This window comes from Orycteropus afer, unplaced genomic scaffold (genome assembly GCF_000298275.1).
Source record: "Orycteropus afer afer isolate SDZICR_OR568_19922 unplaced genomic scaffold, OryAfe1.0 scaffold00524, whole genome shotgun sequence".
Taxonomy (NCBI): Eukaryota; Metazoa; Chordata; class Mammalia; order Tubulidentata; family Orycteropodidae; genus Orycteropus; species Orycteropus afer.
In genome coordinates, this window is record NW_006922111.1 from 916,462 (window position 1) to 928,927 (window position 12,466).

The window sequence follows — 12,466 nt, forward strand, 5'->3', positions numbered from 1 at the left end:
GTTCCTCGTGAGTACAATTAAGTGTTCTGGACTTCCATTCTTCTCAGTGTTATCCACAATTTGTTATGATCCACACAATCAAATGCTTTTGCACAGTCAATAAAACACAAGTAAACATCTTCCTGGTATTCTTTGCTTTGAGCCAAGATCATCTGACATCAGCAATAACATCCCTCGTTTTATGTCTTCTGAATCCAGCCTGCACCTCTGGAAGTTCTCTGTCAATATGCTGCTGCAACCATTTTTGAATTATCTTCAGTAAGATTTTACTTGCATATGATATTACTGATATTGTCCAATAATTTCCACATTCTGTGGGATCACCTGTCTTTGGAATGGGTACAATATGGATCTCTTCCAGTCAGTTGGCCAGGTAGCTGTCTTCCAAATCTCTTGTCATAACCAAGTGAGTACCTCCAGCAGGGCATCCATTTGTTGAAACATTTCAGTGGGTATTCCGTCAATTCCTGGAGCCTTGTTCTTCACCAATTCCTTCATTGCAGCTTCGACTTCTTCCTTCAATGCCATTGGTTCTTGATCATGTGCCACCTCCTGAAATGCATGAAGATTGAACATTTCATTTTGGTACAGTGACTCTGTGTATTCCTTCCATCTTCTCTTGATGCTTCCTGCAGCATTCAATATTTTGCCCATAGAATCTTTCAATATTGCAACTTGAGGCATAAATTTTTTCCTCAGTTCTTTCAGCTTGAGAAATGCTGAGTGTGTTCTTCCCTTTTGGTTTTCTAACTCGGGTCTTTGCACATTTCATTATAGTAACTGGCTTTGTCTGCTCGTGTTATTTTTGAAATCTTCTGTTCAGCTCTTTGATCTTGTCATTTCTTCCATTTGCTTTAACTACTCTCTACTCAAGGACAAGTTTCAGACTCTCTTCTGATATTCATTTTGTTCTTTTCTCGTATTTTTAATGATCTCTTGCTTTCTTCATGGATGATGTTCTTGATGTCATCCCACAGTTCTGGTTTTCGGTCACTGGTGTTCAATGCATCCAATCTGTTCTTTAGATGGTCTCTAAATCCAGGAGAGATATATTCCAGGTCATATTTTGGCTCTTGTGGACTTGTTTTAATTGTCTTCAACTTCAAGTTGAACTTGCATATGAGCAATTGATGGTCTGTTCCACAATCAGCTCCTGGTCTTGTTTTGGCTGAAGATATTGAGGCGACATATTGCCTCTTGCTACAGGTGTAGTCTGATTCCTGTGTACTCCATCTGGCAAAGTCCATGTGTATAGCCACCATTTGAGTTGTTGAAAAAAGGTATTTGCAATGAATAAGTTGTTAGTCTTGCAAAATTCTATCATGCGATCTCCAGCATTATTTCTGTCATCAAATTTTAACAACTACCGGTGATTCTTCTTTGTTTCCAACTTTTGCATTCCAGTCACCAGTGATAATTAACACATCCTGATTGCATGTTCAGTCAATTTCAGACTGCAGATGTTGATATAAAAATCTTCAATTTCCTTATCTTTGGTTTTGGTGGTTGGTGCATAAATTTGAATAATAGTATTAACTGGTCTTCCTTGTAGGCGTATGGATATTATCCTGTCACTGACAGCATTGTATTTCGGGACAGATCTTGAAACATCCTTTGTGATGATGAATGCCACGCCATTCCTCTTCAAATTTTCATTCCCAGCATAGTAGATCATATGGTTTTCTGATTCAAAATGGCCAAAACCGGTCCATTTCAGTTCACTAATGCCTTGGATATCAATCTTTATGAGTTCCATTTCATTTTTTACAACTTCCAATTTTCCTAGATTCACACTTCGTACATTCCATATTCCTATTATTAGTGGTTGTTTGCAGCTGTTTCTCCTCAATTTGACTCGTGCCACATCAGCAGATGGAGGTCTTGAAAGCTTTACTTTAGCCGCATCAGTAATACTTGGATGATGCAGCTCTTTCCTACTCATATTTTGAAAGCCTTCGGACCTGAGGGGTTCTTTTTCCTGCAGTGTATCAGATAATGTTCCCAGGCCGTTCATAAAGTTGTGCAGTAATGTATCAGACAGTGTTTCTCTGCTATTCATAAGGTTTGAAAATTTCCCCGCTACACTGCTTGAGAAACCCCCCCCCCCAAAAAATTATCAGTGTTGGAAGTGAAAGACAACACATCATTCCAACTCCTACCAACATTGAAGGGGAAATGAGGGAATGTTATGAACACTTTATGCCCCAGAATTCAACAATCTAGATTAATGAATTATTTCTGTGAAAGATGTGAATTGTCAAAATGGACACATGATTAAATAGAAAATCCAAACAGCCCTGTATCAAAGAAATTGAACTGGCAGTTAATCTCCCCACAAAGAAAACTCTAGGCCTCTCCCTCCAGTCTTGTTAGCTGTCATGGAGTCGGTTCTGACTGAGGGTGACCCCTGTGTGGAGAAAGTAGAACTGATCGGTAGGGTTTCCAAGGCTGTGAGCTTCCTGAAGCAGAGCCCCTGGCCTTCTGAGTGCTTCAGTGGGTTTGAACCACCAACCTTTCAGTTAGCAATACAGCACTGCTCATTGGTGCCACCCTCAAAGGACGACTCACGTGGCAGCCAGTGATCTTTCTGGAGGAAAAGCCTGTCATGCCATTCCCCTAACCGAAACTTCATTGGCTTGGTCCCCAGTCTGGCCTTTAAGCCACTCTACGACCCAGCCACCTCTTTTACCCTTGTCTCTAACCACCATCCTTCCTTGCTCCACATGCCACAGGCACACACCCTGATGCTCTAGGCAGTGCTCCCTACCCCCACCAGGGGGCATTTGGGGATGCCCGGGCATGTGAGCTGTCCCAGCCAAAGGGGATGCCACTAGCATTTAGTGGGCAGAGGCCAGTCTGTCAGACATCCTGCAACGCCTGGGACAGCCCCCACTGTGAAGAAGGTCCCTGCTCAGAGTGCCACCAGAACCCTGTGGTCTCACCAAACCTAGTGCTCACAGGTTCCACCTCTGGGAGTTAGCACGCTGTTGGGTCTGCCTGTGGCTGCCTCTCACCTCTTCCTCACCTGCTGAATCTGACTCAGCCTTCGGGGCTCTGTTTAAATGTTACTTCTTGGAAGGCTTCCCGAACATACCCAACAAAGTTAGTGCACTGAATTCCACACACACACACACACACGCACACCTTTTATTAAGTAGAAGTCAAATTCAATTCCAGGAGCAGAGACTTTTAATTTGAATATACTCTGAAAAAACACTAAGAAGGAGGGGAAAAAGGAAATTCTAATATTTACTCTGTAACCATGGTAAATCCTACTCAAGTTTGAAAGACACTGTCTCCTGACCTCCATTTTCCTTGATGGTAAGTGGCTTCCTAGAGCCGCGTTTCACACCTGGGCCTTCACGTCTGGGCGGGTTCCCTGCTTCTCTCCATCCCACTCCTTGCTCACCTCCATCCAGCTGTTACTCTAGCCTGTCCCAAGTTCAAGGCTGTCCACCTTCCCCTGCCCCCTGCTCCAGTCTGGGAACCTGTGGACAGCCTCCTGCCTCCCCCCCCCACCAGGTCCTTGGGGAGGGGGTGGGGGGGTGGAACTGCAGCACTCACATCTGTGTTTGCAGGGACACGTGGCAAGGACAGGTTAGCCTCGGGTTGGGATCACGTTTTAGAATGCTGTTGTTAACCACCAACTGTTGAAGGGCTGAGTCTGTAACCTGAAGGGCCCAGCCCGGGGAAGAGCTGCCCCCCTGCCACGCCCCTCAGGCCTCTGCTCCTGCAAACATACAGCTGAGTCCTAAGGACATGTCAGTCCAGGTAGGAGGATTAGCCTCGCCCATGTGAAGGGAAGATTGGGGGGGGGGGGCGGGGAGCCTTGTCTGAACTTGAAAATAAAAGTGCTGATGTGGTTTTTATTCCAGAAACCTATCTGACTGATTCAGACCTGGAGAGCTGCTGGCTCGTGGGTGGGCCAGCTGTCTGGGCGCCCCGCTGTGCCAGGCCCCGCCCACTGAGCCTCCACACTGGGGTAGACGGGCGCTGTGCTGCACAGCGTGCTGATGGGGTGCACGCGCACCTGCAAAGCATTCAAAACCCCCTGACACCCAAGGGCGGTTGCCCTGGCCAGCTGTTCACCGCGGGCAGTGGGGCGGTTGGGGAGAAAGAGGGAGAGAAGCCTTTGGGCCCAGCTCTGCCTGCTACCAGCTGGGTGACCTGGGGCAGCGGATGGCCGCTTTGAGACTTAGTTTCAGCTTCTGAGAAATGGGGGTGTGACCCACTTCCGGTTCTCGGGTGGTGCGGGTGGTTTTCAGCCAGCTCCTGCGAGCACGGTGCCGGGCTGCGGAAGGCAGGCCTGGCGGTCGGCCGAAGAATGCCGCCAAGCCAACCCCGGGGGACGGTTCTGCCCTGGGACACATGGGGTCGCTGGGAGCTGGGCTCGGCTTGACGGGCACAGGGTTGGTTTTTGTGTGGGTGCCCGCGTGGCAGACATGGACCAGCACGTCGGGGGCTCGTGCACTTAAAGCTGGGGGTGCCCACACACGTGTTCCCCGCGTGGCCGCCAGTCCAGTGGCGGAGCGAGCCTGCCCTCCGCGGCGTGGTCCTCCTCGCTGGGCGCCTGGGTGCGCGCCCACCACACGGGGCCGCGGCCGGGCCGGCGTGCCCTCCGGGCGGCTGCCAGCGAGCGCGATCGCCAGGGGGCGGCCCAGGGCGCCCCTCCGGGTTCTGGGGTCGGGTGGAGCGTGGCGGCAGGGTGGCTGGGGGCCTTGGGCGTGTTCCGCGGAGGGGCGCAGGGACCCCCTGGAGGGCGCGGGCGTTCAGGTGCCACAGCTGCGGACCGCAGCGCCCTGAGTCGGCCCAGGCCCGGCAGCCCGGGAGGCGCTGACGCCGAGGCTTCGCTGCGCGCGCGGGGTTTCCGTGCGGCTCCTGCTGGCGCTCGGGGGCTCCCCGCTGCAACGCGCCCGGCGACGAGTGTCCCGCAAAGGGGCGTCCGGGGCTCCGTGGGGACCCCGCCGTCAGCCCCCGCCCTCCTCCGGGCTTCCAGGGCCCCGGCCCCGGTCTGAGCCGCCCCCCGCCTGCCCGCCGCTCCCTTCTGCTGCTGCTGCCCAGGGGCCGTCTTTGGCCTCCTCTCTCTGGGGCTGTGGCCAAGAGGAAGGGGGCAGGGGCAGTAGGGGCGACAGGCGAGCCCGGGGAAGGACAGGTGCTAGGAAAGAAGGGAGACCCCGCCTGTGGGGCCCAGCCACCTCCCAGCTTGAGGGCGGCGCCCCGAGGAAGCAGCACGTGGTTTGGCGTTCTTGGGGAGACACTGGGGAAAACAAGCCAGTGCCCCCCAACTCCTGTGTCCCGTGTGGTCATGCAGAAACCACAGGCCCTGGGTGAGGGGAGGAGGGCCTCGGCCGCGGCTGTCATGCTTCCGCGTCACACGCTGTGGCCTGAGGCCCGAGGCCCTGGGCTGCTCTCCCACAGTCCCCAACAGCTGATGGCAATGGAGTAGCGCCTGGTGTGTGCTGGCCGCACGCAGGTAAGAGGCGGCCACAAAAGGAGCGACGGACGGAGGAGGGGCCAGGAGGGGCCCCAACACGGGGGACATGTACCTTCAGCGCGGGCGGTGGGGACCAGCAGCCCCACTGAGCCGCCGTCTGAGCTGTGTGGCCTTGGGTAAGTTCATTCTCCAGGCTGGGTGTCCTTCTGTGTAGACTGGGACCACAACAACAGTGCCTATGTCAAGGACTACTGTGAGGATGAGGGGGCATGGGCACGCACCCCTCCTGGGTGCACCTGGGTAGCGGAGCGTGGTCTCTTCTGCAGGGCAAAGCCAGGTGCCTGGAGCCAGAGCGATGGGTGCGGCCAGGGGCACCAACGGCTGCAGTGTCAGGCCCCCCCTGATGACAGGGACTGTGGGCTGTCAGAGCGGGAGCGTGCCCACCTTGGTCTCCTCAGCTGGCAGATGGGTGTGATGAAATAGCTCCCCGAAAATCTTCACACTGGAGAACAACATCCCCTTTGCTCCCTCTCTTTCTGCTTGACGGAACCTGATCGTCCCTCAAGGCGATCTCCCGGGAGCCCGCTGCTTGTCCACCAGCTGCCCTCCCTGCCCCCGGGCCACCCTGACCAGGCACATCCTGTGCCTCTCGCCCTCGTAGCTCAGAGCTCTGTTTCCCCCGGTGCGGGACCCTCCTCAGGGTAGCCAGCACGGGGGACATGGGCTCCAGTTACTCCCAGGAGAGCCTCGAGCTCGTGTATGGTCCTGTAAGGACTCGGGGCCACGGAGACCAGGGTCCTGGCGGGCCCCCAGGACTGACACGCACAGAGAAGGAGGAGGAAGGCCTCGGACTCACAGAGCGGCTCTGCCTGCGATTCGCAGAGGAGGCGGCAGCCCTCCGGCCCCGCGTCTTTCCTGTGAGCCCTCTGCCCTGAGGAGAGAGGGGCTGAGCGCACATCCCAACCAAGGCCACGTGACCACAGCAGCCCATCCGAAAAGGAGCGTTTGAACCAGAGTTGACAGCACCCAGCTTTCGTAAGGTGACGCTAGATGTGACTTACTCAGATGTGACTTTTGCAGCTACCCTCCTCGGTCTCATGGCAGCCAAGACAGGGTGGACGTCCTTCTTCCAGGACAGCAGGGGGAGGGAGGTTCTGAGAGGCCAGGTGACCTCCCGAGGCCAGGTGACCTCCCAAGGCCACACGGAGGGAACTTCAAGCAGGAGTCATGCCCAGGGGCCGAAGTTCAGTCCCCAGTCCCGGCCTCCACACTGCGTCCCTACTGCACAGCCTAGTGTGCAGCGTCCGGGTGGTGCCGGCTGGTGGACAGCCTCCCTTGGGCCGGGCGGGCCTCTCGGGAGTTCCCTGAAGCCCCCTAAGGCCCAGTCAAGGAGAGAGCCTGTGGGGACCCCAGAGGCTGAGAAAGAGCACCTCCAAGTGCAGCCGGCTGTGTGGCCTGCTGTGGGGAGCGCCATGTGGACCCAGTGCCGAGTGGACAGGGCCCCAGGCCTTCCCGCATGGCCTAGCCTGCCCTCCACTCCTCGCTCACCCCGCCCCTCCTGTCCTCTCCCTTCGGGCTGGAAGACTTTCGTGCCCACAGAGGGTCCTGGCAGCCCCACCCTCAGAGCCCATCTCCTTTCCGGTGAGTGAAGATGACCCGGTGATGCCCATTGAGGGCTTCCGGAGAGCTTTACCTGCACAGCCACCTGGTCGTCATAGCAACACTGAGGGAGGGGGTGTCCATATTACTGTCCTGTTTTCCTGGTGAGGAAGCTGACACAGACACGCTCCCAAGACCCGAGCTCAGCCTGGAGCCGTCACTGTCAGTGGCCGCACCCCTTCCACTCCAGGCGCCAAACGGGCAGCGGCCTCCTTCCAGGCACTCAGATGGGAGCCTCGGGTCGTCCTTGATGCCCCTCTGCCAGGCCTGGGAGCCCTCTCCTGTGGTGCTCCGGCAAGCATTCCCCTCTCTCCCTTGGGGCCCAGATCTAGTCTCAGCAAACCCTGTGGCTGGGCCCCCAACTGCGTCTGGCACCTGTTCTTCCTCACCGTCAACTAGGATGAGCCCACCAGCCACCTCTGAGAATCTGGGTTAGATGACACCTTCTCACTGGGACCTCTGTGAGCAGCACATGTCACCCTTAAAGTCCGAGTTGAATCATGTCACCTTCCTGCCGAAGCCCTCCAAGGACCTCCCACTCTGAGCCAGGCCCAGCCTTGGGGACCTGCGGGGCTACTCTGGTTTTCTCCCTACATGTTCCAGCCACGTGGGCCCTGCCCTTCCTTAGGCAGCCAGGCTCTCTCCTGCCTCAGGGCCTTTGCACGTGCTGTTCCTTTGCCAGGGCTCTTGTTCCCCAGCTCTCTGCCTGGCCCCCACCTCAGCACTGTCTAGTCTGGGAAAGTGTCAGCTTCCCCGAGAAATGAAAATCGCAGCCTCTTGCCTGCAGTGGGCCCCCTCGTCCCCGGCCCTGCCCTCTGCCTGTCTCACACAGCCGTCCAGCGGCCCCTGGGTGGACTCTCCGGCTCAGCAGGGCAGGGCTTTCGCCCACTCTGCTCAACGCTGCATCCTGTGTGCCAGCACAGGGCGGGTGCCCAGTACACGTCTGCCGCGTGTAAGCACAGGGCGGGCTCTTCGCCTTTCCGTGGAGCTGGATGTACAGGAGGCTCTGGGGCAAGCCGCCTGGCCCCCACCCTGTGGCTGGGCCCACTCACACTCGGCGCGTCATCCAGAGCAGGTGGTCCTGACCCCAGGGCCCGGGAAGGCCGCAGGGTCAGCCTCAAAGCTGGATTAGCCCCTCGGCTTAACCCCGGCCACCACGTTCTCGTGACACTTGTGCAGCTGGGGAGGTAGAGCAGCTGGTCTCAGCCTGAGACTCAGGCCCCTACTACTAAACCCAGATACACAGACAGACACCCACACTCACAGAGAGAGACACACATACATTCACACAAACACACACACCCATACACACATGTGCACACAGACATATAAACACATAAAGACATCTGCAAACACACACACACATAGGCTCACACAAATACATACACAAATACAAATATACACAGATGCTCACAGACACAGACACACACAAATATATGCACATACATACACCCATACACACATATGCACACAGACACATACACACATAAAGACACTTGCAAATACACACATAGACACTCACACTTGCAAATACATTCACAGACACAAACACACATATATACATACACACACGTACACCCACACACACATATACACACAGACACAAAAACACATAAAGATACCTGCAAATACACACACATATACACTCACACATACAGATACATGCACAAATACAAATATGCACAGATGCTCACAAACACACACAAATACATACACACACATGCACCCATACACACCCATGCACACAGACACATGAACACATAAAGGCACCTGCAAATACACTCATATACAAATACATACACAGACAAAAATACACACAGGTGCTCATAGACACAAATACATGCACACACATACACCCCTAGACACATATACATACACCAATAGACACAAACACACTTGCAAATGCACACACATGTACACTCACACATGCAGATACATGCATACCCAAATATACACAGATGCTTACATACACAAACACGCAGACACAAGCACACAGATATATACACACATGTACACTCACAAATGCAGATACACAGACACACAGATACACATGCACACACTCATACACATATACACTGCTGACGCTGCCACTGGTCCCCTCACCTGTGCTAATGATGCCTCTGGCCCTCGAGTCAGACGACCCCAGCGGGAGAGCTGTCCGAGATAGCCTGCTCCAGCGTCTCGCACCACAGCACGGCCCTGCCCCTAGAGGGGCCTGGCTGCACACCAACCTCCCGATGCCGTGCGCAGCATTGATTCCACTGTGCGATGCTCGCCCCAGGTGAGAGACTGCCACCTCTCTGGGCAAGCACTGGTCTCAGCTGGTGGCATCATATAACAACACCCACGCCAGCAGAGTCACTGTGGGCCAGACGAGATACCCAGTGGGGAATGCTTGCCGGAGCCCCGTAGGAGAAGGCTCCCAGGTCTGGTGGAGGGTGGCCGCCATGGTGGATGTTAGCACTTTCCAGTCTCGACTGGGTGCAGCCCAAGTTGCAATCCACCCCCCCACAGCTGGGCCTCTGTTTCGGCCCAGCTGGATAGGCTGGTCCTCTCTCTTCTTCCAGCCGGGTGCTCCTGGGCCCTTTCTTGCCAGGCCATCAGTCTGTCCAGTTCAGGGGGGCTGCTCTCTGAGCAGACACCCGTCCGAGCCAAAACAGGCAACGAAGCTAAATATTACTCACCTAATAACTAGCTGCAAGATACGTGAAGCAGGAACTGATGGGAAGAACTGAGGAGAGAAGGAGATCACGGTTAGGGTCAGAGAGTCCAATACCCCTCTCTCAGAAAACATGAGCGAGGGAGACAGAGAGGGTGTCACTGCTTGGAGCAGCATTATCCAACCACGTGGACCCAGTCGTAGTTTATAGTATGCTCCCCCCAACAGGAGAGGAAACATGTTTTTTTCCGGTGCACATGGAACATTTACTGAGATAGACCATATTGTACCAGCACAGAAGTCTAAATGTAAAAGAAGTGAAGTCATGCGACGTATGTATGTCCTCTGACCGTAACGGAATTTAATCACAGCATAAAAGCCCCAATATTTGGAAACTTGATAACACACGTACTACTCCATGAGTTGAAGAAATCAAAAGTAAAGTTAGAAAGTATTCCAAGCTGACTGAAATGAAGACAACACAGAGGCTGTGAGATGGTGCCAATGTCTGTCTCAGGACAAGAGGAAGGGTCTCAAATGAATGACCTTAAGAAACCAGAAACTGAAGAACAAATTAAACCCAAAGTAAGCCAGAGAAAGGAAATAATAAAGATTAAAGTGAAATCAATAAAATAGAAAGAAAAATAAGAGGAAGAAAAAATGAAACCAAAGGCTGGCTCCTCAAGAAGATAAAACCCTGATAAAACGCTAGCCAGACTGATGAGGCAGAAAAAAGAAAAGAGAGAGAGAGAGAGAGAGAGAGAGAGGAAGTTTACAAACTGTTATCAAGGATGAGAAAGGTGACATCACTACCAACTCTGTTGTTGTTATGTGCCGTCGAGTCGGACCCGACTCATAGCGACCCCTCCTTGGGTTTCCGAGGCAGTATCTCTACGGAAGTAGGTTGCCCAACCTTCCTTCCGAGGAGTGGCTGGTGGGTCTGGAGTGGCTGGTGGGTTTGAACTGCCAGCCTTCTGGTTAGCAGTCAAGTGCCTTAGGCACTATGCTACCAGAGCTCCCCTACCGAGTCTACAGATACTAAAAGGTCATAAGGGAATGTTATGAACAAGCTTTTGCTTATGAATTCCAACACTTCTGTAAAATAAGCCAATTCTTCGAAAGATACAAACTTCAAGAGCTTATTCACAAAAGAAATTTGCTGTCGTTAGGTGCCATTGAGTCAGATCTGACCCATGGTGACCCTGTGTCTGCACAGAACAAAACACTGCCCGGTCCTACGCCGTCCTCAAAATTGTGTGGGCTACGCTTGAGCCCACGTTCGAGGCTCCATGTCCATCCATCTCGTTGAGGGGCTTCCTCTTTTTTGATGTTCCTCCGCTTCAACACGACGTCCTTCGTTACAACGTTGCGGAGCAAAGCTGTCCCTTTGAAGACCAATGTGCACCTGGCCCATGCCGTGGTATTTTTATTTGCCTCATATGCATGTGAAAGCTGGACAGTGAATAACACTGCGAAGAAATGATACCTTTCAATTACAGTGTTGGCAAAGAATACTGACTCTACCATGAATAGCCAGAAAAAAAAAAAAAATGTTGTTGTGTGCCCTCCAGTCAGCTCCGACTCATAGCAACCCTGTGTACAATGGAACGAAACACTGCCCAGGCCCGTGCCAGCCTCACAGTCCCCGCCACACTGGAGCCCATCATTGGAGCCACTGTGTCAGTCCGTCTCATGGAGGGTCTCCCCCTTTCTCCCCGCCCCTCTAATCTATCGAGAATCATACCCTCTCCAGGGAATGTTCCTTCTGACAGCGTGATCGGAGCAAGCGAGACCAAGTCTGGCCGTTCCTGCTTCCAAGGAGCATTCGGCTGCCCTTCTCCCAGGACAGATGGTTCATTCTTCTGACAGTCCATGGTATTTTCAGCATTCTTCGCCAACACCACACCTCGCGAGGTGGTGAAGACTCTTCTTCAGTCTTCCTTATTCATTGTCCAGCTCTCGTGTGCATGTGAGGCGACTGAAAATACCACGGCTTGGGTCAGACACACCTTAGTCTCCAAAGTGACACCTTTGCTCTTTAACACTTTAAAGAGGTCTTTTTGCAGCAGATCTGCCCAGTGCAATACACCATTTGGTTTCTTGACCACTGTTTCCATGGGTATTGACTCTAGATCCAAGTAAAATGAAATCTGACAGCTTCATTGTGGTGTTGCTTATTGGTCCAGTTCTGAGGATTTTTGTTTTCTTTACGTTGAGGTGTAATCCATACTGCAGACTGTAGTCTTTGATCTTCATCAGTAAGTGCTTCAAGTCCTCCTCACTGTCAGCGAGCATGTTGCATATTGCAGGTTGTTGGTGAGTCTTCCCACGATTCTGAGGCTGTGTTCTTCGTCTTATAGTCTCTTGTCCAGGATTATTGGCTCAGCATACGGCGTGAGTGAGTGTGGCGAAAGATACAGCACTGAAGCGCACACTTCCTATTTAAACCGTGCAGTGTCCCTCTGTTCTGTAGGAACGACTGCCTCTTGATCTTTGTACAGGTTCTTAATGATCACAATTAAGTGTTCTGGAATTCTCACTCTTTGCAGTGTTGCCCATGATTTGTTGTGATCCACACAGGCAAATGCCTTTGCAGTAAAACACAGGTAAACGTCTTTCTGTCTCCTCTGCTTTCAGCCAAGACCCGTCTGACATCAGTGAAGGTTCCTTCCAAGTCTTCTTCTGAATCCAGCTTAACCTTCTGGCAGGTCCCT

General features: G+C 53.1%; 1 protein-coding gene across 1 annotated transcript; it reads right to left on the reverse strand.

The window, feature by feature from the left end:
- Positions 1-4,471: 4,471 nt before the first annotated feature.
- On the reverse strand, positions 4,472-6,155 carry LOC122151526 (translation initiation factor IF-2-like). Its single transcript, XM_042782931.1, has 3 exons — positions 5,985-6,155; positions 5,716-5,775; positions 4,472-5,155 (listed from the first exon to the last, which is right to left on the reverse strand). Exons 1-3 carry the CDS (start codon positions 6,153-6,155, stop codon positions 4,472-4,474), a joined length of 915 nt encoding a protein of 304 aa, XP_042638865.1.
- Between the last annotated feature and the right edge of the window lie 6,311 nt (positions 6,156-12,466).

Coding starts and splice junctions, on each gene's coding strand:
- LOC122151526 (XM_042782931.1), bottom strand. CDS start 6,155: ATGTCCCCCGTGCTGGCTACCCTGAGGAGGGTCCCGCACCGGGGGAAA. Junction 5,776..5,984: donor TCGCCTTGAGGGACGATCAG/GTTCCGTCAAGC, acceptor CTCTGGCTCCAG/GCACCTGGCTTTGCCCTGCA. Junction 5,156..5,715: donor CCCAGGTGCACCCAGGAGGG/GTGCGTGCCCAT, acceptor CTTCTTTCCTAG/CACCTGTCCTTCCCCGGGCT.